The sequence below is a fragment of the Bison bison genome, unplaced genomic scaffold (genome assembly GCF_000754665.1).
Source record: "Bison bison bison isolate TAMUID 2011002044 unplaced genomic scaffold, Bison_UMD1.0 scf7180017864482, whole genome shotgun sequence".
NCBI classification, from domain to species: Eukaryota; Metazoa; Chordata; class Mammalia; order Artiodactyla; family Bovidae; genus Bison; species Bison bison.
Window position 1 is genome coordinate 436,565 of NW_011495042.1, and position 21,641 is coordinate 458,205.

General features: G+C 40.1%; 1 protein-coding gene across 1 annotated transcript in view; it reads left to right on the forward strand.

Moving 5' to 3' along the window:
- The window catches only part of SMARCC1 (SWI/SNF related, matrix associated, actin dependent regulator of chromatin, subfamily c, member 1), a 125,030-nt gene that overhangs the window by 82,496 nt on the left and 20,893 nt on the right, over positions 1-21,641 (forward strand). The window contains exons 23-26 of the mRNA XM_010862496.1: positions 6,624-6,679; positions 8,805-8,919; positions 9,575-9,729; positions 15,039-15,173. Coding sequence (XP_010860798.1) covers positions 6,624-6,679; positions 8,805-8,919; positions 9,575-9,729; positions 15,039-15,173 — 461 coding nt within the window. The remainder of the gene's footprint in view (positions 1-6,623; positions 6,680-8,804; positions 8,920-9,574; positions 9,730-15,038; positions 15,174-21,641) is intronic.

Below are 21,641 nucleotides of genomic sequence, written 5' to 3' on the forward strand. Positions count from 1 at the left end.
GGCTCCTAGGGCCACTGAGGACTCTGCCGTTGAGGCTTCCTCTGCATGGCAGCGTACTTCATCAATCCAACAAGGAGTCTCCAGAGTGAGTCTGGTAACAACACAGGGTCTCGTATCATTTAACATCCTGTCACTCTGGCTGTGTTCTCTTGTGGCTAGAAGTAAATCACAGATGCTGCTCACACTTGGAAGGGATTCATACAAGGGCATGAAAATCTCGAGGAGGGACCCGATGAAGCCATCCTCACATCTCAACACCGTGCCCCTCAATTCCCAACATTCAAGTTGAGACCTTGAGAGTCTGGCAGTGTCTCCAAGACTATCTTCGTTCATAAGCAGGGCTGTCATACTAGGATGAATTTTCTGTCGCAGAGGTTTGCGAGCTCTTTCTGTAAAGGACTAAATGGTCCTTTATAGGATCTTTACTTTTACTGCCTTTGATGACAGTCTCTGTTGCAACTACTCAGTTCTGCGTTTGTGGTGCAGAAGCACCCATAGGCAATACTAAAACAAATGAGCACAGCCGTGTTCTGATAAAATTTTATTGACAAAAGCAGCCATCGTTTGCTGACCCCCTGTCAGCTGGATTGATCGGATATCTCTTGAGTCATTAGTAACATAAGAGAGTGGGAGCCAGGCAGGTCATTTTATAAACTGATCTGATCTTTTACAGAAAAGATCACATGGTGAGGGGGAAGTCACAGATGACACACCAGATTGCGAAAGGTCTTTGGCAGCCAGGGAAGATTGAGAGTCCTTTGTTGTCACTGAAGCAGCACCAGAGGCCACTGAAAAGCTCACGTGCAGCCAACTGAGCTTTCTGATTTTACTAATTGCCATTGAACACTTACTATGAGCCAGACAGTTATTAGCATTTTACATGAAGTAATTAAATCCTTAGGTCTATCTCTGTGAAGGAAATAATAATAATATTCTTCTTTTGTGTATTAGCAAACTTAAGCCACTGTCCGCTAAGTAGCTTGCTTAGTGTTACTTGAGCTGGTAAATTGTGGGGACAGGATTCAAGCCTAATTATTGTGTATCCAGAGCTCATCCTATTTTTCTAGAGCAGGGTCTTGCAAATCTTGGGTCTTGGGCCAAATCCAGGTTGCCACCTATGTTTGTTTAGCTCACAATATATGAGAATGGTTTTTACGTTTTTAAATGTTTGGATGAAACCAAAAAAATAATATTTTGTGATACGTAGAAATTACATGATGTTTAAATTTCAGTGTTCATGAAGTTGTATTGGAACACAGCCAGACCCATTCATTTCCAAGCTGCTTTTGTAGCCGATTTCATGCTGCTATAGCAGAGTTGAGTAGACGCCACTAAGACTGTAGGGCCTGCAAACCTGAAAATAGTTACTGTCTGACCCTTTACAGAAAAAGTTTACCAACCCCTGATCTACTGCATAAGAACTAATCGTAAACTATGATGTCAATATTTTCCCTTGGCTGATGCAGCATTAAGTACCTCGTCAGAGGATTTTTTTTTTTTCTTTATCTTTCTGTCTTTGGCCCGTAGCTCACTAGTTTATGTTGTGTGCTTTCTTATAGGTTGGGAATTTTCTTTTATTCATTCTAGTATCTTTAATTAACTCTGTAGACATGGGTCAGGCCATATATTTGTAGGGAAAGGTTCTTAACCTTCTAGTTGATCGGCAACAGGATGACATTAAGGGATATATGAACGGCTGCAACCTCTTCAGATTTTACACCTCTGACCAGAACTCAGACCAAAGACAAAGCACATGTGTGCACATGCTTGCTCTCTCTTTCCAGGAAGACTTCTAATAGCCGCTTTAACAAAATGTTTTATAGAATAGAAACCATTCCTCTTCCACATAGCATCCTGAGAAGTATACAGCTCATAATTAAACTCTTAATAAACATCTCCTTAAAAGTCTGAACACTCATCTTCAGATAGTCCCCGTTACAGAGAGTCTGTCTCTAACTCTACCATCCTTTTATGAATAGGTATTAATATTAATATTAATGTTCATCTTGAAATTATAAGAGTTGATATCAAATTTGGCTTGCTTTACAGTAGAAAGAATATGTTCTCTTTTTAGAATGCAGAGCTATAGATTGTGATTATTTATTTCAAATGTAGATTACCTTTATTAAAAAAAATACTGCATTTCTCCCACATAGTACTTATTCAGTATGTAATTAAGTTGATCCAGCAAAGGTGGCTTAATGCACATTCAATTAAAAGTAACTTTTGAGATTTTAGGGTTCAAAAAAGCTCCATCTGCATTTGCTTTTTTGTTCACATCATTTTATTATGTTTTAATGTATCTTAATTCTAGTTACATATTTCATCTGAACTAGGAATGAGAACATTACCTGTAGTTTTTTTCCCTTGTACCTGATGTTTTCACTTTCCTACTCCCAGTACTGAGAATCATGAGTTTTTGAATAGTGTCAGCTGTACACATACATACAAAGTTTTCCTTAGATACGGTGTTGCTTTAAGTGTAGTTGCCACACTGTGTTAAGGCGATTGCATCACTAATTGAGTTGTCATTTTTTCATAAACTGGATTTCTTAAAAAAGGAAAGGAGAAAAGAGAATTGAACGTTTTTGAACACTGAACCTTGAACATTTTTGCTTAACTTATTTTGTTGTGAACTGCTTCTGTGAGTAACACTGTTTTAGGAAATTCCTAGTTTCTCCCTAAAGTTGACCAGTAACACTTGATCCATTGCCTTCCTAGTATTGAATTCTGCTGATGTAGCAGATGTAAATGATGTTCCGTTATGGTTTTAAATTACATTTCTCTGATGACTTACAGTATCTTAAATTTATCAGTCATACGTCATTCTGTGGAATAACTGTTCTTGTCTTACATTCACTTTTCCGTAGTGTTTACCTTTTTCTTTATAAATCTGAGGAACTAATCTAGTTACTGTGAGGCATGTGTTCTTTTGTTACTTGTTCTTTTTGGTATCTCAATGTAAGGAAGTCCTTTATTTTCATTTTAATAGTTTTTTCTTCTATTTTATGGGCACATTTTATGTTGTGATTAAGAGATCATTCAGGTTTGTTGTTTTTTTTTATGTGTCTATCTAGAATTGATTTTTTTTGTTAGCATATTGAAATGCAGCTGATTTTGTATGTTAATAGCTAACTGTCTTGCAATGCTGTCTTTATTTCTAGTAACTTTCCTGCAGATTCTTCTAGGTACATCGTTTTATTTTCTGCAGATCATAATTATTTTCTTCTTTCCTTTCTACCCCTTTTTGATTTCTTTTTCTTTATTGACTACCTAGGCTGTGACCTCTATGGCAATATCAAAGGAAAGAAGTTATACTGGTATTCATGTCTTGCTCTTGATAATAAATGGAATACTATAGGCATCTCTTCTTGAAGAATGACTTATATTATAAGATTGTTGCTGACTGTCTTCGGGGGGCTCAGGAACTTTCCTTTTATTTTTAACCCTTGTCATGAAAGATATCGAGTTTTATCAGATACTTTTATGCATATGAGCAAATAAGTTGATAGAAATATTAATGTTAAACTACTCTTCTGTTATTGTCATATTATTTTGTCATAATATATTACCTTTTTAAATACACTACTGTTTTCTGGTTTTAGGTATTTTGCTTTGGAGTTTCTCACTTATGACTATGAATGAGCCTAGGGGCCTGTATAATATTCCTTATCTGTTGTCTGTATTCAATTTGTGAATCAAGATTATTACTGGCCTTATAGAATGAACTAGGAGATATTCTGTCTTCCATATTCTCTGGAAAAATTTATGAAGATTATAATCATTTTTTTTCCTTAAAAGTTTGGTAGAATTCCCTAGTAAAAACATCTGGACCTGTGGTGTTTTTTTCTAAGTTTTTAAGCTTTTGCAGTTATTATACTTCTTCTTCCCAGATCTGTTTAGGAAAATCAGTTTTCTCATAATTTTGTTAATTTGATCTAATTTTTTTGTTTTATTTGGCATAACTTTTTTAGAGCGGTTTGTCACTTCCTTTTTTTTTTTTAAGTATAGTCAATTTGCAATATTAGTTTCAGGTGGACAGCATAGTGATTCAGTATTTTTATAGCTTATAATACTTTACATTTATTATAAAATGTTGGCTATGCTCTCCGTGCTGTAGAATATATTCTTTTTTTTGCAACTTAATTTTTAAAATTGAATGATTTGCTTTACAGAATTTTCTGGTTTTCTGTCATACATCAACAAGACTCAGTCATAGGTACAGCCATGTCCCCTCCTTCCCAAACCTCTGTTCCATCTCTTTCCCCATTCTGGCCTTCTAGATTGTCGCAGAGCCCCTGTTTGAGTTCCCTGAGTCATACAGCAAATTGCCATTGGCTGTCTACTTTACATACAGTGTTATAAATTTCTATTATTACTCCGTCCGTCTCACCCTCTCCCTTCTCCCTTCCCACCATGTCCGTAGGTCTCTTCTCTGTGTCTGTTTCTCCATTGCTGCTGCTGCTAAGTCACTTCAGTTGTGTCTGACTCTGTGCGACCCTATAGATGGCAGCCCACCAGGCTCTCCCGTCCCTGGGATTCTCCGGGCAAGAACACTGGAGTGGGTGCCATTTCCTTCTCCAATGCGTGAAAGTGAAGTCGCCCAGTTGTGTCCGACTCTAGGGACCCCATGGACTGCAGCCTACCAGGCTCCTCCGTCCATGGGATTTGCCAGGCAAGAAAGAGTACTGGAGAGTTTCTCCATTGCTGCCCTGCAAATAAATTTGTCAGTACCATCTTTATAGATCCCATATATATGTGTCAGTATACAATATTTATTTTCTTTTTGTGACTTACTTCACTTTGTATAAAAGGGTCTAGGTTCATCCACCTCACTAGAACTAGGTGACTCAAATGTGTTCCTTTTTATGGCTGAGTAGTATTCCACTGTATATATGCACCAGAGCTTCTTTATCCTTTCATCTCTTGTTGGACATCTGGGTTAGTTCCATGTTCTAGCTATTGTAAATAGTGCTGCTTGTTGCTTATTTATTTTATATGTATAGTAGTTTGTGCTCTTAACCCCCTTTCCCATCTTGACACTCTTTCCTTCCCTCTCCTCACTGGTAACCACTATTCTGTGAGTCTGTTTCTGTTTTATTTTTTATATTTCTCATATAAGTGATAACAGAATATTTGTCTTTCTCTGCCTGATTTATTTCACTAAATGTAATGCCCTCCAAGTCCATCCGTGTTGTTCCACAGTATGAAATTTCGTTCTTTTTATGGCTAAGAAATATTTGTGTGTGTGTGTTCCACATCTTCTTTATCCATTCATCCTTTGTTGGATACTTAGATTGTATCCATATCTTGGCCACTGTAAATAAGGTTGCTCCAAACATTGGAGTGCTAATATTTTTTTGAATTAGTGTTTTCATTTCCTTAAATATTTACTCAGGACTGGAATAGTGGTTTTTGTTGTTCTTTTTGAGGAACCCATACTGCACTGACTTACCTTCCCACTGACTGTGTACTGGGATTCTCTCTTCTCCACATCCTCACCAGCATGTGTTAGTCGTGATCTTTTTGATGAGAGCCATTTTGACAAGTGTGAGATGATACCTCATTAGGATTTTGACTTTCATTTCTCTGAAGATTTGCAACTTTGAGCCTCTTTTCTTGTGTCTGTTGGCCATCTGTTTGTTTTCTTTGGAAAAGTGTTTATGCAAGTCTAATGCTCATTTTCTCATTGAATTATTTGTGTTTTTTAAAATATTGAATTGTATGAGCTGTTTATATATTTTGAATATTAACCCTTCACCAGTCAATATTATTTGTAAATATTGTTACCTCTTCAGTAGGTTGTTACCACTTCCTTTTTGACCTTTGCTTTTTTATCAATAGTTTATGGCCTTTCTTCCATTTTTAATATTGATTTCTGCCTTCCCTCTCTTTTCTTGATCTGTCACAGAAGAGATACCTTGAATCTATTTTATATTTTAAACTGTTGTATTTTTGTTTGTTTTTTATATCTTTAATTTTTGTTGCCCTTGTTATTTTCTGCCTACCTCCTCTATTCTGTTTTTCTTTCTTTCTTTTTTATAAAGAATGTACAGCTTATAGACTTTGAACCGTTATTTCTTTTCTAATCTAAGAATAAAAAGGCATATTTTACCTTTTCCCATAAGTGGTATTTTTACTGAATCTCAAAATTACATTTCCAAACACAGAGAAGTGTGTATTTTAAGCTTCTGATTTCATTGCATTGTGGTAACAAAGACAACTTTAACTTAAAAAGTGTTTTTGAACTTTTAATTTTTATGTGTACAGAAAAATGGAGACCCACAGTGGGCAGTTCAATTCATTTTCACACATGAAACACACTCATGTAAGCAGCCCCAAGATCAAGAAAACTGTTTATTACCAGCATCCCAAGCCACCCTTGAGCCCACCCCTTTCCTGGTGAACCACTGTCCTGATTTCTAACACCACAGAGTGCTTTCATCTGCTTTTGAATTTTAAATTAGTAGAATCATAGAATGTGTGGTTTTATGTCAAGCTTCTGGTTGTGAGATTTGTCCGTTAGACTATGTGTAGTTGTATTTCAGATACTCTCAGAACTTTACAACAGTTTTTACTTTTTCCCCACATTGTACTATTTGTTCTTATTCCTTTGTTTGTAGAAGGAGCTGAAGAGGAAAAAATGGAAACAGATACTGATGCTCAGCAGCCTGAAAAGGTAAAATGTCAGTCTGTTTGAGTTCTCCCACGACAGAAAAGCCATAGAGAGCACAGTCTTTCACACAATAACAGTTTGGGTTTATTTTGATCTTTTGAGTCCCTCTCAGGACTATAAGTGATTCTGTCAGCCATTTTCACTTTCCTGGTTTAAGGTGCAGTTCTCATAAGACATAATACAGGACATTGTTCATTTGTTTATTTAGTGAGGATTTATCTACTCTTCAGGTTCTCGGTGGGCTTCCCTGGTGGGTCAGCTGGTAAAGAATTCACCTGCAGTGAGAGAGACCTGGGTTCAATCCCTGGGTTGGGATGATCCCCTGGAGAAGGGAACGGCTACCCACTCTAGTATTCTAGCCTGGAGAATTCCATGGACTGTATAGTCCGTGAGATCACAAAGAGTTGGACACAACTGAGTGACTTTCACTTTAGTGAGGATTTATCTATCCACTCTTGCAGCTTCTGCTTCTGTAATTCTTTCAGACAGAGTTGGGGAATGTGAATACAAAAGACTATTGAAAACGTAAAACTATTGAATTGTAGGGTTTGGGTTCTGTACTTACGCCAGAAGAGAATTAGAGAGTATTGAGGAATTTTCTAGGAGACTTAGCTGTCAGCAGAAAAAAATTTGGAAAACTTAACAAGAGGGTGACATTTGAAGTATGTTTTAAAGAGCACGTAAAATTATAAGGCTTGAAATGAAGAATGGGGAATCAGATATTCCAGCCAGCAGTGGAGGGGGAGACACTTCAGCCAGTATGCAGAAGGCGTCCGGGTGCCCAGGGTGTTTGTGTCCTGACCCCTGTGTCTTAAAGGCTGTAAATGTGAGGTAAGCCAAGCAGAGCAGAATTGTCAGGCCTCTTCAAGATCGGGATACAGAATAATCAGTCAGTCACTGTTTAAATGAAGCAAGGGTTTAAGGTCTTAATTATATTTTGTGCTTTATCATTGCATATAGATAAGGAGAGGAAGGGAATCATAGTAAAATTAATGATTGTTCTTACAGCGTCTCAAATAGTGTGCTTTATACTTTACATTTATGAATTTATCAGGTTCCTAAAACAGCCTCAAGTCAATGATAGTGCTATTCATTTTATAGATGATGTTACATAATTTGTCCAAGGGTTTCAAAATCAATAAATGATGCCAGCTCCTGGCCATAGAGCAATTGAAGTTTTCAGTCTCTAGAAAATGATCACTGATTGCTCTGTTGTGGCTCTTCTAAGAGCCATTGCAAATGGCTGTGTTGAAGAGCTTTGTCAGCTTTTAATTTTGGCAGCATTTCATTTTGCTTCTTGGTTGATACTGTACATTTTATGTATTTTTATTCATTTTATATTTTGAAGTATAGTTGATTTACAATATTATGTTAATTTGTGCTGTACAGCAAAATGGTAATTATATATACATTTTTTACATTATTTTCTAGTATGGTCTATCATGGCATACTGAATATGGCTCTCTGCTGTAGACTAGGGCCCTCTTGTACTGTGCATTTTAAATACTTTTAGTACTTTCCCTGGTGGCCCAGGTGGTAGAGTCTAGGGCCCTCTTGTACTGTGCATTTTAAATACTTTTAGTACTTTCCCTGGTGGCCCAGGTGGTAGAGTCTAGGGCCTGCAATGCAGGAGACCTGGGTTCGATCCTTGGATTGGGAAGATCCCCTCGAGAAGGGAAAGATTACCCACTCTAGTATTCTTGCCTGGAGAGTCCCCAAGGACAGAGGAGCCTGGCGAGCTGCATGCAGTCTACTGGGTCACAGAGAGTCAGACATGACTAAGCAACTAAGCATACAGGCGACTAACCATGTGTTTGTTTGTTTAACCAGTAAGTAAGTCACACTGACACTCTTCTGGACACTGTCCCCAGCATTATAGCAGAAGGGGTGGGACTGTACTTAAGAAACATGAAGTCTCATGAGCATTCAGGAGTTGTGGATAGTGAGAGGTATTTTTCAGAATTTATTGACTTTTTTCCAGGTTTTTTCTGCAAGACTTCTCTGAACCTAGTCCACCTGTTGCCAAAAATAGTGGAACCTTTTGTTATTCTAAGATAACATCACTTGTAAAAGGACCTTTTGTTTTCTTTTTCTCACTCTCTATCCTTTTCTTTTGTACCCCTTTCAGGCAGAAAACAAAGGGGAAAATGAAACTGATGAAGGTGATAAAGCACAAGACGGAGAAAATGAAAAAAACAGTGAAAAGGAACAGGATAGTGAAGTTAGTGAGGATACCAAATCAGGTAATTTGAGGAAACTCTTTGGATTTTCTTATGTAAAACACTAAAAGCACTGGAGAAATGTGAGCAGTTAAATTGTGTAGAAATAGTCCTTCGTTTGCTACATGTTTCTTAACAGTAAATATGAATTTGAGTTTTATTTTGCACTGAGGCACCATCACCATGCTGGTGACTACATTGTTTTCAGCGACACAGAGACAAGCAAGTTGTTCAGCTGTGACTGAAGTCAGTACTTCAGTGCATTTTCTTTCCAGTTCGTTGCTGGCATGTCCCATCCTGCCTGACTTGAAAGGCTTCCAGAGGTGCCTGTTCTCGGCTTCTGATTTCCTCCAGACCCTAGGATTTCCCAGAGCATCTCATTGACTGATGAACAAACATTTTGGTCTTAGGACTTAGCTCCCCTGAATTTTCCTTTATATCCAAGGGAAACTACATAGAGAGCTCAGAGAAGACAGAGTGTCCTATTTAGAAAATCCATCTCAAGTAGAAGCCAACTAACATGCATGGAGTGGATCAACAGAAACCTTAAGAAGGGAAAGGCACTGGGATCTCTTTGTAACATCAGTCCTAGTTCGTCATGTGGCAGAGGTGAGAAGTAAGATGGCTTATTCAGACTGGGCACACTGGTAGTAAAGCTTTCTAATTTTTTTCCCCCCAGAAGAAAAGGAGGCTGAAGAGAACAAGGAACTCACTGATTCTTGTAAAGAAAGAGAAAGTGATGTTGGGAAGAAGAAAGTAGAACATGAAATTTCTGAAGGAAACGTAGCCACAGCCGCAGCAGCTGCTCTTGCCTCAGCTGCAACGAAAGCCAAGGTTTGCCCCTGACAGCTCTTTTCCTAGTGCTCTCTTAAGCCATGAATGGCCGTATTGTTTTGACGTTACTGGGAATATTTAGTATAGAGAGCCTTGCACCTCATGGATGACTGTTTGTTTGAATGACATTTCTAGGTTAAGAATTCCATGGGCAGGAGGATGGTGGAAATAGCAGACCTGGGCCTAAATGGTGGCTGCTTTCGAGTCATTCATTGTGTCATTCATTCAGTCTTCTGAAGACTGCAGTGATTGAAGGCAGAATTTAAAGTCTCTCAAATGTGCCTGCAGAACTTGTCTTGGACTGTAGTTCCAATAACTTCAACCAGATTGAAATATTTGTAATTTTTAAGACAAAAATCTGTTTCCTTGTATAAATACTTCACCCTGCTTTTACAGACTGGAAGGAACAAGAAGGAACCTAAAATAGCTCTTTTTCTTCTTGAATTTGCCAGCTTTTCTGGGGGTGGTTTTCTCTATTTATAACATGGTATTGGCTTCCCAGCATATTTAAGAAGAAAAGAGAATGTTATTTTCCCTGCTTTGTGTTAAGTTAGCACTTTAAAGCATTCCAGGCATGAATATGTGAAGTTTAAAAAGTCTATTCACCCCTTTTCTATTTTACCCTCAAAAGTAGTCTCCTTTCATTATAGGTCACCACATTTTAAGCAGTGGTTATTAGGACATGGCTAATTATTTTTATCTGGACCTGTTCTTGATCCATTGGTAAAGATGTTTTTCATGGTGTTTAATTACCCCAGACTATTTAGCTGTTGTAAACTGTTTCTGCAAGTGTTTGATCTGTGTGGCATGACTTTATAACATGCCACACAGATCCACTGATGACCCAGTTCAAACCATAAGAGCACTGTTCGGGTGCCTGCCCATTTGATACAGGTGCAGACGGTGTTGGGGAGGGTTACTCGGGTCACAGAATTGTTCAGTCAGATACCCCAGCTGAATGTTAATTTCACAATAGATTAAGGTCTTGCATATTCATACTAGCCAGTCTCTTCCAAAGATGTGTCCTGATCTTCATGGTTCTTAAGTCTAATTTTAGGTATTCTGTCTTGTCTGCCACCCCCGATGTCTAGGAATTTGTGAGAGGTACTCTTGTTTTAGTGAATACTGATGGGGACAGCAATTTGACTGTTGTTTCATATTTGTTTGGTTTTGTTCTTCCTTCATTGGAAGCATTTTTTGAGTCTATCTTCTGCGAGGTTGGATTCCTGGCTATCTCATTGTTTCTAAGCTGTCCAAGTTATTTCTGTTCATGCTGTCATCAATTGGGCATGTTTTCTCTAAAAAGGAGCCAAGTCAGGAGGGCTTCCCTCCTTTGTGCCTTTGAATTGAAAGACACAGCTGTCCACCCAGTCTTCACTCAGGTCACCTTTGCATTGAAGTATAACTTAGACACAAGTAGATACATGTGTCTACAACTAGTACATTTTTTCACAGGCTGAACCCACCTATAGGCTCATAAACAGCACCCATGTCAAGCTGTATACATAACCTTACCTGCTCAGCATTAGCCTCTTCATATCCCTTCCAGTGACTGCTTCCCTCCAGAAGTAGATGCTGCTTGTCTCCTAACAAGTTACTTCTTATGAAAGAAATCATATGCAGAAAAACCTTTAAAAATACCAATATGAGCATGGTACTCTCTTAAATTAACCTCTCTGTCTCTTCAGACTCGAACGCCTGAGGGAATTTGGGGATCTTCCCTTATCGGGACCCTTATCAGTTCTCAGGTGTCATTTCTCGCCCATCTGTCCTGAAGTCTCACTGGCTCTTCCCATTATTTCTCCTCTCTGTACTACTGTGTGTGCTTCATTGTAAGTTGCCAAAGAAGGAATTAAAGTGGTAGATGACCATAAAAAGTCTCAAAGGTCTTTTTGTGCTTTGGGCACAAACGTTTGTACCACTGACCACCTTGCCACTGCTGTTTTGATTCCTTCATTACAGAGGAACTGCTCTTACGGGTCAATTACCGTGGCCCTTGGATAGTCCGTACAATGTTTAGAAGAGTGTCCAAAGAACGTTTTCTGTCCAGGTCACTGAATTTCCACTCCCTCATCAATCATTCACTCTTTATTTCTAATAGACTTGGAACTTGGGTCTTCATTCTTGGAATACCTGTGTCTTCCACTGACTTGTGAAAGTATTACAGATGTTCACACTACATGACTTGGTGCACGAATTGTTCCGTGCCACTTACAGCTGGATCTGATGCATTTCACAGCACACATAATCATTTTTGTGCTACATGGTAATTAAGGAGTAAGGAATTTACTTAAATTACTGTAATTAGTACAACTTATCTGGCCTATCCAAGTTTTCTGTTATTCTCGTTTTTGTTCTTCTGAGGCTATAAACAGCTTTGTTATTAAGAGTTTTCCTTGATACATTTTAATTGTTTGTCACACTCTGACATAGAGTGGTAATTAGAGGTTCTAGATCTAGCTCCGAAACATATAGAGTGGGCATGCTTTCTGGCTTTCCCCATCCTTGCCAGATGAGGAGCTTTTGGGTAGAGAGATCGGCTTTTTCATCCCACCTACTGACAAGCTGTGGACTAACTCACCTGAAGAGTGGTGTGTGGGTGTGAGAAAGCACTGTTGGCTTAGTGCCGTCCATGCCTTCCATCTGGGTTTAGCTGGAAGAAACCATCCAGAACTACTGCTAGATAAACTTAGAAACTCCAGAAAATAGAGTATGTCCTCCTTTATCAGTAGCAGTAGGATTCAGTTCTCATAAGATAGCAGAAATCACTTTTTTTTTTTTTTTTAAGACCACATAGACATTTACTTTGGAGAAGGCAATGGCACCCCACTCCAGTACTCTTGCCCAGAGAATCCCATGTATGGAGGAGCCTGGTGGGCTGCAGTCCATGGGGTCGCTAAGAGTCAGACACGACTGAGCAACTTTACTTTCCCTTTTCACTTTCGTGCATTGGAGAAGGCAGTGGCAACCCACTCCAGTGTTCTTGCCTGGAGAATCCCAGGGACGACGGAGCCTGGTGGGCTACCGTCTCTGGGGTCGCACAGAGTCGGCCACGACTGAAGCGACTTAGCAGCAGCAGCAGCAGACATTTCCTTCAGGTTTCTTTTCTACTACTACGCCATACCCACCTGCTTTAAAAAGGAGATTTGTCTTCATGGTAAGTGGGTGTTAGTTTTAGGATATCAGGAAGATTTTTTTTCTTATCCCTCAGAAATACTTCATAACTTGCTCCCTTATGCCTGAAATTCTCTCTCGAGATAGGAAAATTGTATCTTTTTCTCATTTTACATGAAGTTAACCAGAACACATTCTTGAATAGCATGTGTAGGATTTTGAGTCCTTGATTTTGGAAATTTGTCTTTATTTTGCATCTAATTAAGTTGTACTTGAAATTCTAGACTGAAGTTTATTATCTATCAAAATTTGGAAGGTATTTTTACCTTTGTTTTCAAAAACCTAGTTTTCCTTTTGAGAAGTCTAACATAGTCTGAATTTTTGTTTGTAACCTTTTTTCTTTTGGTCTGTCTGAAAATTTTTAGAATTTTCAGTCTTTTGATCTTAAATCTCCAAAGTTCATTGCTGTGGATCTTTTTTTAAATGTTTATTTTCTTACATGGTAATAATCCCTTTATGTTTAATAACTTGTGAGCTTCAGTTTTGAGAGGAAGTATTTTGCTGTATTTGTTTGCTAATGAGTGGGGATATCCCTAAGTTCCCCGGCTTCCCTTGCAGCTCAGCTGGTAAAGAATCCGCCTGCAATGTAGGAAACCTGGGTTCTATCCCTGGGTTGGGAAGATCCCATGGAGAAGGGAAAGGCTACCCACTCCAGTATTCTGGCCTGGAGAATTCTATGGACCGTAGTCCATGGGTCGCAAAGAGTTGGACACAACTGAGCGACTTTCACTTTCATTTTCCCTAAGTTCCTGTATTACTCTCAAAAAGGTAAAACATTTTCCGCAGAAGCCAGCAGAGTTCTAGGATTCCCATTCTCATTTCAAAAAGCAAAACAAAACTAGAAACTGGTAACATTAGTCTCTTGTGAAGGGTGAGACACAAATGAGAAGGAAAGTCACTTTTTATTTTACACCTCCTTGCATATTGAATTTTATATCAGAAGTACAGAATTATAATACTGTCAGTGATAGCAGACTTAGAATCATGTAATCTTTATTTTAACTTTTGGTATGATTGATGCAGCTTAATGTAGTTTAAGGAGGCAAACATGACCATTAAAAGCTATAGATTCTTTCATAAAATCTTTCGCCTACACTTCTGAATCTTCTTGCAGATAAGTCTCCAAAAGTATAAAACTATTTTTCTTTATCAACTATAAAAGAATGAAAAATAAGGCTCTTATTTAATCGGTGTTCTCTTTAGGTCCCCAAAACTATATTAAACTCCTTGTGCATGTTTACTCCTTCTAGATTTTATAAGAAATACAGATCAGTAAGACAGCCACCCTGTGTTAATTCTCAAAACCTTGTGTAGAAGCAAGATAAGCACACAAATTCAGCTGATAAAATAGTGGAAAATAGTGTTGGGGGTGTGTAGTTGGGGGTGTGTAAGCTCTTGGACGGTGTGTGGAGAAGGTGGGATTGACCCTTTGCACATAGTCAGGACATTGGCTAAGTATGGCATCCTCGTCCTCTCTGGGTGATCCTCATCTTCTCTGAGTGATGTGGCATTTTCCTCTGGGTGCTGCTGAGTTGACGGAAAACGAGAATAGGACTCATCAGTCCTGTTGCAGGGAGTGAGTGATACATTCTTCCAGAATGTCTTCCTGTGTATCTTCAAACTAGGGGTGAAGTATTGTTCACCTTCTTTCCTCCCTGTTCCCAGTAGACCCTCACTAGGGGCTGTGCATCTGTATGTTGGGCGCTGAGGGAGACCACTGCTTGCCTGCCCCTGGACAGTTCCTGAGCAGGGAAGGGCGGAGTTACAGAGTGAGGGTTGGAGGCAGGCTCAGTGGCAGATGGGGAAGTGCCCTGTGGGCCATTGTGTCCTTCTGTTTGCCCATCAAGGCCCTGATTCATTCTCCCTTCCCTGGTGGGCTCTTTGAAGAGAGTAGATTTTCATGGTAGAAGTTGCCTTTTAATCCTTAAAAAGGGTTGATTTATATCTGTTAAGTACTAGAAATTGAGGCATGGATAGTTGTTAAATTGAAATAAATGCTAGAAACTCACAAAGAGGGCATCTAGGGCACCATTCTTAATTACATAATTCCCACTTTCGGTAGCAATTTCAGCATTGTCTTACTGTTTTCTAAGCAAATATTTACCTGAATACTTCAAATGATTTCTTGCCCTTAGCACCTGGCTGCCGTGGAAGAGAGGAAGATCAAGTCTCTGGTAGCTCTTCTGGTTGAGACACAAATGAAGAAACTGGAGATTAAACTTCGACATTTTGAAGAACTAGAAACTATCATGGACAGAGAGAAAGAAGCTGTAAGTATTGGGAATTTTATAGTGGTTTTTTGACAGTTAACTTGGATCACTTTTTATAAAACACAAACTAAAGAAAATACGGTAACCTAATTTGTTGGTCTCCATCTCTATCTAACTTTTTCTGTATTTGCTTTGCCTTTCAAAAGGATTATCAGTCAGTGATGGTAAATTAAAGGAAGTCTGAAAATAATTATCTAAGCCTCAGCTTCTTACACTTCTTAGCTTTGCAGATACTTGAAGGTATCAGATTCTCCCTTCTTCAGTAGTCGAATGTTATACTTACTGTATTACCTGTGTGTTATGTTCCCCCTCTTTTATGGAGAACCAGGTCTCGAGTAGTAGTTATAAGCAGCATTTTGCAGGGGTGTACATTTTTTATATGCCCCAAACAGGTCTAAAAAAATTACAGCAAAGGCCAAGAATAAGAAGAGAAGCCACAAGAAGCAAGAAACATAGAAGCAGGGGAACATTTGATGCTCCGAAGGAACTTTTTTTTTTTTTTGAGAAACAGAGATCAAGTTCTCTGGCGAAGTTTTTTTTGGATAAGTTGACCAGGAAAGGAATTGATGACTTTTCTAAATAATGGCTAAGTTTGAGGATTTAGTAGTTAGGAATTTTTCGGATTGTTTTGATTTCTTTGTCAGCATGCCATATGCTGGTCTCTGTAAATGAGACAACCTTAAATCATTCCAGAATAGTTTTAATCTTAAGGATCCATTTGCATCAGTTTAACTCTTTCTTTATTGTCAGTCCAGGCAAGTCCTCTGGCAGATTCATGTTGACTAGCTCAGTAACTATCACAGTAGCCCATTTTCATTTTGTCCTAGGACTTGTTCTGCCTCTTATATTCTGGCCCCGTGAGGAACAGGCTGCTTCGGTAACTACCCTATCCACACCCTGTACTCTCATATCCCCGGTCCCATAGCTGTGTGAGTATCTCTCACGTCCCCTGCCCTCTCCTGTCCCAGGAGCTGTGGCCACCCTGTCCCATCTGCGGCTCTGAGCACCAGCCATGCCGCCGCATACCAGATGCAGGCTTCCTTCATGGCTGTGTTCTCTTCCACCTGTGTGCACCTGCTTTTCCACCAGCAAGGTGTTTTTCCTGCTCTTTGCCAACCTCCTGCACCTGTGGGTGATGTGTCCTCCGTCTCTGCTGCTGTGGCGGCCTAACAGAGCACTTCCTGTATTGTAAATGCTAGTTCATGCACGCGACTCTCTTACCAGAGTATATACTCTTTCTTGAGTCTTTGTTCACACACCACTGGCACATCATGGGTGCTTGTGTAAGTGTCTGTTGAATGAATGCATGTGTCAGAAGCTGGAAAAGTAGAAAAGAAAGTTTAACTTTGGGGACTTGACGTTAGTTTAACAGGGAAGACAGAGACCAGGTGACAGTATTGTGTGTTCAGTTCCTATGGGAACATAACCTGGAAGATGTGGAGAGGATGTTAGAGAAAACATCCAAGAGGTGAGCTGGAACGTTGAAGAATGAGTGGTTGTGTTTATCTTACCCTAAGAAGCTGCCCTTTTGTCATTTGATAGCCTCTTGTAGGGTATTTGGAACAACAGGGAGCTATTTCTATAGAATGGATTATCGACACATACAGAATTCACATGATGATTGTGTAGTTCCCCCTGGCACCTGGATGCCATGCTGCCATTCATGCAGCAGAACTAATATGTTAGCCTGGAAGATTAGCATGACCCTGTGTGGGTACTTAATACAATTATGTCTAGATTGTCATGGGGCTCTTTTCTCAGCTTTAAAAATAAAACACTTTATCTTCAGAGGGTGAGCCTGTGGATGCATCACTCTTAAACCCCCCTAGTGGAAGACTGTGTCCCCTGGAATGGCAGAGCCCTCAGTCCCTCCTTGGTTCTCTCCACGGATTCTCAGACATCTGGGGGTAGTGTGTGATGGTTCTTAGCCCTTCCAAATTTTCCTTGTGCTCTGGAGTTTTAATAGTTATTTATCTCAAATTAACTGCTCTGTGTTTTTCTTATTTGAATCTTTTTTTTAATGTTAAATTCTAATTGAGCTCATAAAACATTTTACAAAATAGTCTGAATAAAAAAGCACAACCAAAAACATGGATAAACATTCTGCTGAATCTTTTTCACCACACAAGATTGCTCTTCTCAAATCCTTTGGTGATCAACCTGTCTTTTGTAAATCAACATTTGGGGCAGGACAGTTTATTGTGTAAGACAGTCCCTAGCCCTAGGCACTGAATATCAGTAACATATCCGTATTAGTTACTGCTGTGTAAAAAAATTACCCCAAAGCAGTGACTGAAAACAGTACCTCACACACTTCTTAGGGGTTAGGAATCTGAGAGCAGCTTTTCTGAGTGCCTCAGGCTCAGCGTCTCTGATTATGTTGCCATCTTCGTAAGGCTCAGCTGGGGCTGGTGGACACAACCTCCAAGCTTGTTCACGTGGCTGTGGGCAGGAGACTTTGGTCCCTTACTGCATGGGCTTCTCCATAGTGTTCCTCATGAAGTGGCTTCCCTTCTTAGAGCAAGTGACTGAAAAGAGCTATAAAAGAGCAGCCAAACTGGAAGCCACAGTATCTTTTATAACCTCAATTTGTCAGTCACAGCCCTGTGCTTCTGCTGTATTCTGTCAGCCCCACAGCCCAGCCTTGATTCTGGGGATAGGGGTGCCCGTAGGTTGGCAGGGCTCAGTGGGCAAGTCCTCAGTGTTAGGGAGCAGGGTCATAGGGGCCCGCTTGGAGGCTCGCTGTCACAACAGCCGGAAAGTCCTCCAAACTGTAAAATGGCTCCCATTCATTTCATGCACAGTAAGACATATTCTGGAGAAGGCAATGGCACCCCACTCCAGTACTGTTGCCCGGAAAATCCCATGGATGGAGGAGCCTGGTAGGTTGCAGTCCATGGGGTCGCTAAGAGTCAGACACGACTGAGAGACTTCCCTTTCACTTTCCACTTTGATGCATTGGAGAAGGAAATGGCAACCCACTCCGGTGTTCTTGCCTGGAGAATCCCATGGATGGAGAAGCCTGGTTGGCTGCAGTCCATGGGGTTGCAGAGAGTTGGACACGACTGAAGCGACTTAGCAGCAGCAAGACATATTCTATTTTTCTCCTGTTATCCTGTGGGCGAGCAAAGCCTTGGCTATTTCCTGCTGATGATTTCCTGTCCTCCCAGGCCTGTTGTGAAGATGAAATGAGAGAACTATGGCATGTGCTTAGCACACTGCCTAGAACACAGAGTAAGTGTTCAATAAATATTTATATGCCCTCTTTATGCAAATCAATTATCAAGAATTATAGATTAAATTGTTAATATTTATAAGCCTTTGCTTACGTTATGGACATTTAGAATCTAGCAAGGGTGCTGGGTGAGAGCGTGAGGCTATTTCTGGTTAACTCTTCTCATTGACAAAGTTTCTAGAGCTTGAACAGATCGCACAGTTCATAAATGACAGAGCTGGGTCTCAAACCTATGCTAGTTCAGCTCTGTGTTTTAATCTAGTACTTCATAATTGTAAAGAAATGAGCCATTCTTACCTCTTTTTCACCCGAAGACTGAGATATGCAAGGTTTTAACAAGCCCCTGTTGTGACTCATGAAAGTTGAAACTGAGAAGAGCGGTCAGATGAGCTGGGAGCAGCACGTTGCAACCACTGCCCAGTGCTCTGGCTCCGGCTCTCAGTGCACTGTCAGTCCGATCCTGCTCATCTCTGCCTGGTGATCAGTAGCTTCAGGACATACTTTTTTGAAGTAAACATTTGGTTTTGTTTATACAGCAATAGGTTTCAAAAATCTTTTTTTAGACTTTCAGAATCAGGTATGAAATTTCTTCTAATACCTTAAAAATCAGATGTTCTTTTGAGTCTTATTTAGAAAGTAAGAGTAAGGCTATTAACAACTCAGTATCTTGTGTAGATACTATGAATGCAGCTATAATTAGAGCTCAGTAGTTTTGTTACAGCCTGTTCATAAAATACTGTTACAGGATGAAGGTAGTTTAGGGAATATACAGAGTTTGGGAACTGACAAGATGAAAACTACTGACCCCAGTTACGGTGAGGATGCTGAGCTGGCCCTGGGTTAGAAACTCAGAGAGTCTGCCCAACTGTGCAGCCTTCCATGCCAGACGGATGGCACACGTCATTCAAGGGAACAGGTGGCAGACATGCGCTGTGTGGCAGGTTGGAGAGAACTGGAGGGCCTGGGCCCTACCTACAGTATTCTTACTTGAATTAAAGGGGAGGAAATACTTGGAGGCCCATGAGGATCTGTGTCTTGATTTCGTTTATAGCCTCTGGACTTGATGCTCTCATTTGGCTAGGTATAGAAATCATGTACCTTCTGAAAGAGAGACATTGTAGGAAACTCAGAGCTGTGAGAAACCTTCAGGAGGTGAGAGAGTAGATAAGAGATTGACACAAAGATACCACTTCAGGTAGTGAGGCCAAGGGGATTCAGCGGAGGCTGTAACGTAAAGTTGGTTACACAAATTGTCAGATCGTAGTTGTTTCAGTCATGGCTTTCTCAGGCAAACATTCCTTGTTTATTTCTATGAGATTTAGAAATTCTGCCATTTGAGGAAGTCAGGTCATCCTTTTGGCATGGAAGGCTGCACAGTTTCTAACCCAGGGCCAGCTCAGCATCCTCACCTTAACTGGGGTCAGTAGTTTTCATCTTGTCAGTTCCCAGACAAACTCTGTATATTCCCTAACTACCTATTTTTATTTCACCTGAGCTCTGCACGCCTTGGCCAGAGAGCCTGCATCCCACCCTAGAAAGTACAGACTTTGGCTCTGGAGGCACCTGACACATTACCATAAAGTACCTATAAAAATTTTACAGGAAGACTGTGACTAGAGCAATATAGTACACCACAGCCACATATATTACCTTACAGGAAGGGAAGGAATACGGGGAGAGATGCTGCAATTAAAGGTACATTTTAAGTTTTAATGATGTCAGTAGTTAAGTTTGAAAGAATTGTGAGCTCGACTTTAAAGGTAGTTAAAATATGGTTAAATAGTTGCCAACTTGAAAGGTCATCCATGAGCTAAAAGATGGGACAATTTCAGGATTGCCTCCGATTGTCAAGGAGATCTTTCTGGTAGAGGAAGGAATGATCTGAGCTGGTTATTTTTTTTTTTAATGGTCCAAATCCAAAACTGAAGAGGAAGGTGTGATTGCTAAGGAGGCCAAGAGTCTCCTTAGTCTACTTAGATCTACTGCCTAGATCTGGCAGTATTCATGGCACAGACAGTGGATTAAGTTCATTTGTTCATTTAGCAACTGTTTATTGAACACCTGCTTTGTTCTAGGCATGTTAGGTACTGCGGATACACTGGTGAATAAAACTGTTAGGCTTACTTAGTAGACCTTAAATATTAATGAAGGATGCTAGATGCTGTGTGCTGTATATTTGTATGCATGTGTATTACTGTGTATGTATACATACCATTATGTTTCACAATGGGTAGGTGAGACTGGGAGAGGCAAGGGAAGGGTTTGCGTATTAACAGATGTCATCTGAGTAGGCCTTAGCAAACTGACAATTGGGTGAATGTCTTTAAGGCCTAGAAACAGCCAGTATCAGAGACTCTTGAGGCTGGAGCGTGACTGACATGTTTGAAACTAAGGAGTAGGCAGGTGGGCGGGAGTTAGGAGGGAACAGCATGAAGTCAGGGACAATGGTGCTCTAATCACAGAAGTCCCTTATGACTAATTAAGGAAAAATTAGCAAAAAGTTAATTTTATACTGCCCCAGAAGAATAGTTGCCTGTGTGTTTGTATTGACAGTAGTTCGTCTCTGTGCGTGCATGTGTGCTAAGTCACTTCAGTTGTGTCTGACTCTGTGACACTAGAGTTGGACACAGGACTGCAGTCTGCCAGGCTCCTCTGTCCGTGGGGTTCTCCAAGCAAGAATACTGGAGTGGGTGGCCATGCCCTTCTCCAGGGTATCTTCCTGGCCCAGGGATCAAACCCAGCTCTCCTGCGGCTAGTGCATCGCAGGCGGTTTCTTCATACCTCTGAGCCACTGGGGTAGCCCCCTTTTGTCTTTGTACTGCCTGTCATGTAATTGAATCTGTTGGTAGACAGGCACCATGACATTATGGATAGTTTTATCTGAGATTAAGAAAGCTATACTTAGAAGCGAGTTTACTTGAAAAGACATTGGGCTTCAGGCAGCAGGCACTTTACAAGGACTTTACAGGTGACCGGTCACAAAAATGATGTCAGCTCCGCTTTGGAATTTCCACCTCCAGAAGCAGGTGTGGAAGCAGAAAGATGCAGTTGTGTTGTTTTGTTTTTCCAGAGGTGTACAAAGGAATGATTAGGCCCGCTTTTTTCTTAAGTCGATTTCTGTTCATTGATATCAAACCTTTCAAAGGAAGGTGTGTTTATTTACTTCAGTTCTGAGGCCAAGTAGTCAGAGTCTTCAAGGCTCTGCCACTACCCTTGGCAGTGTAGATGGATTT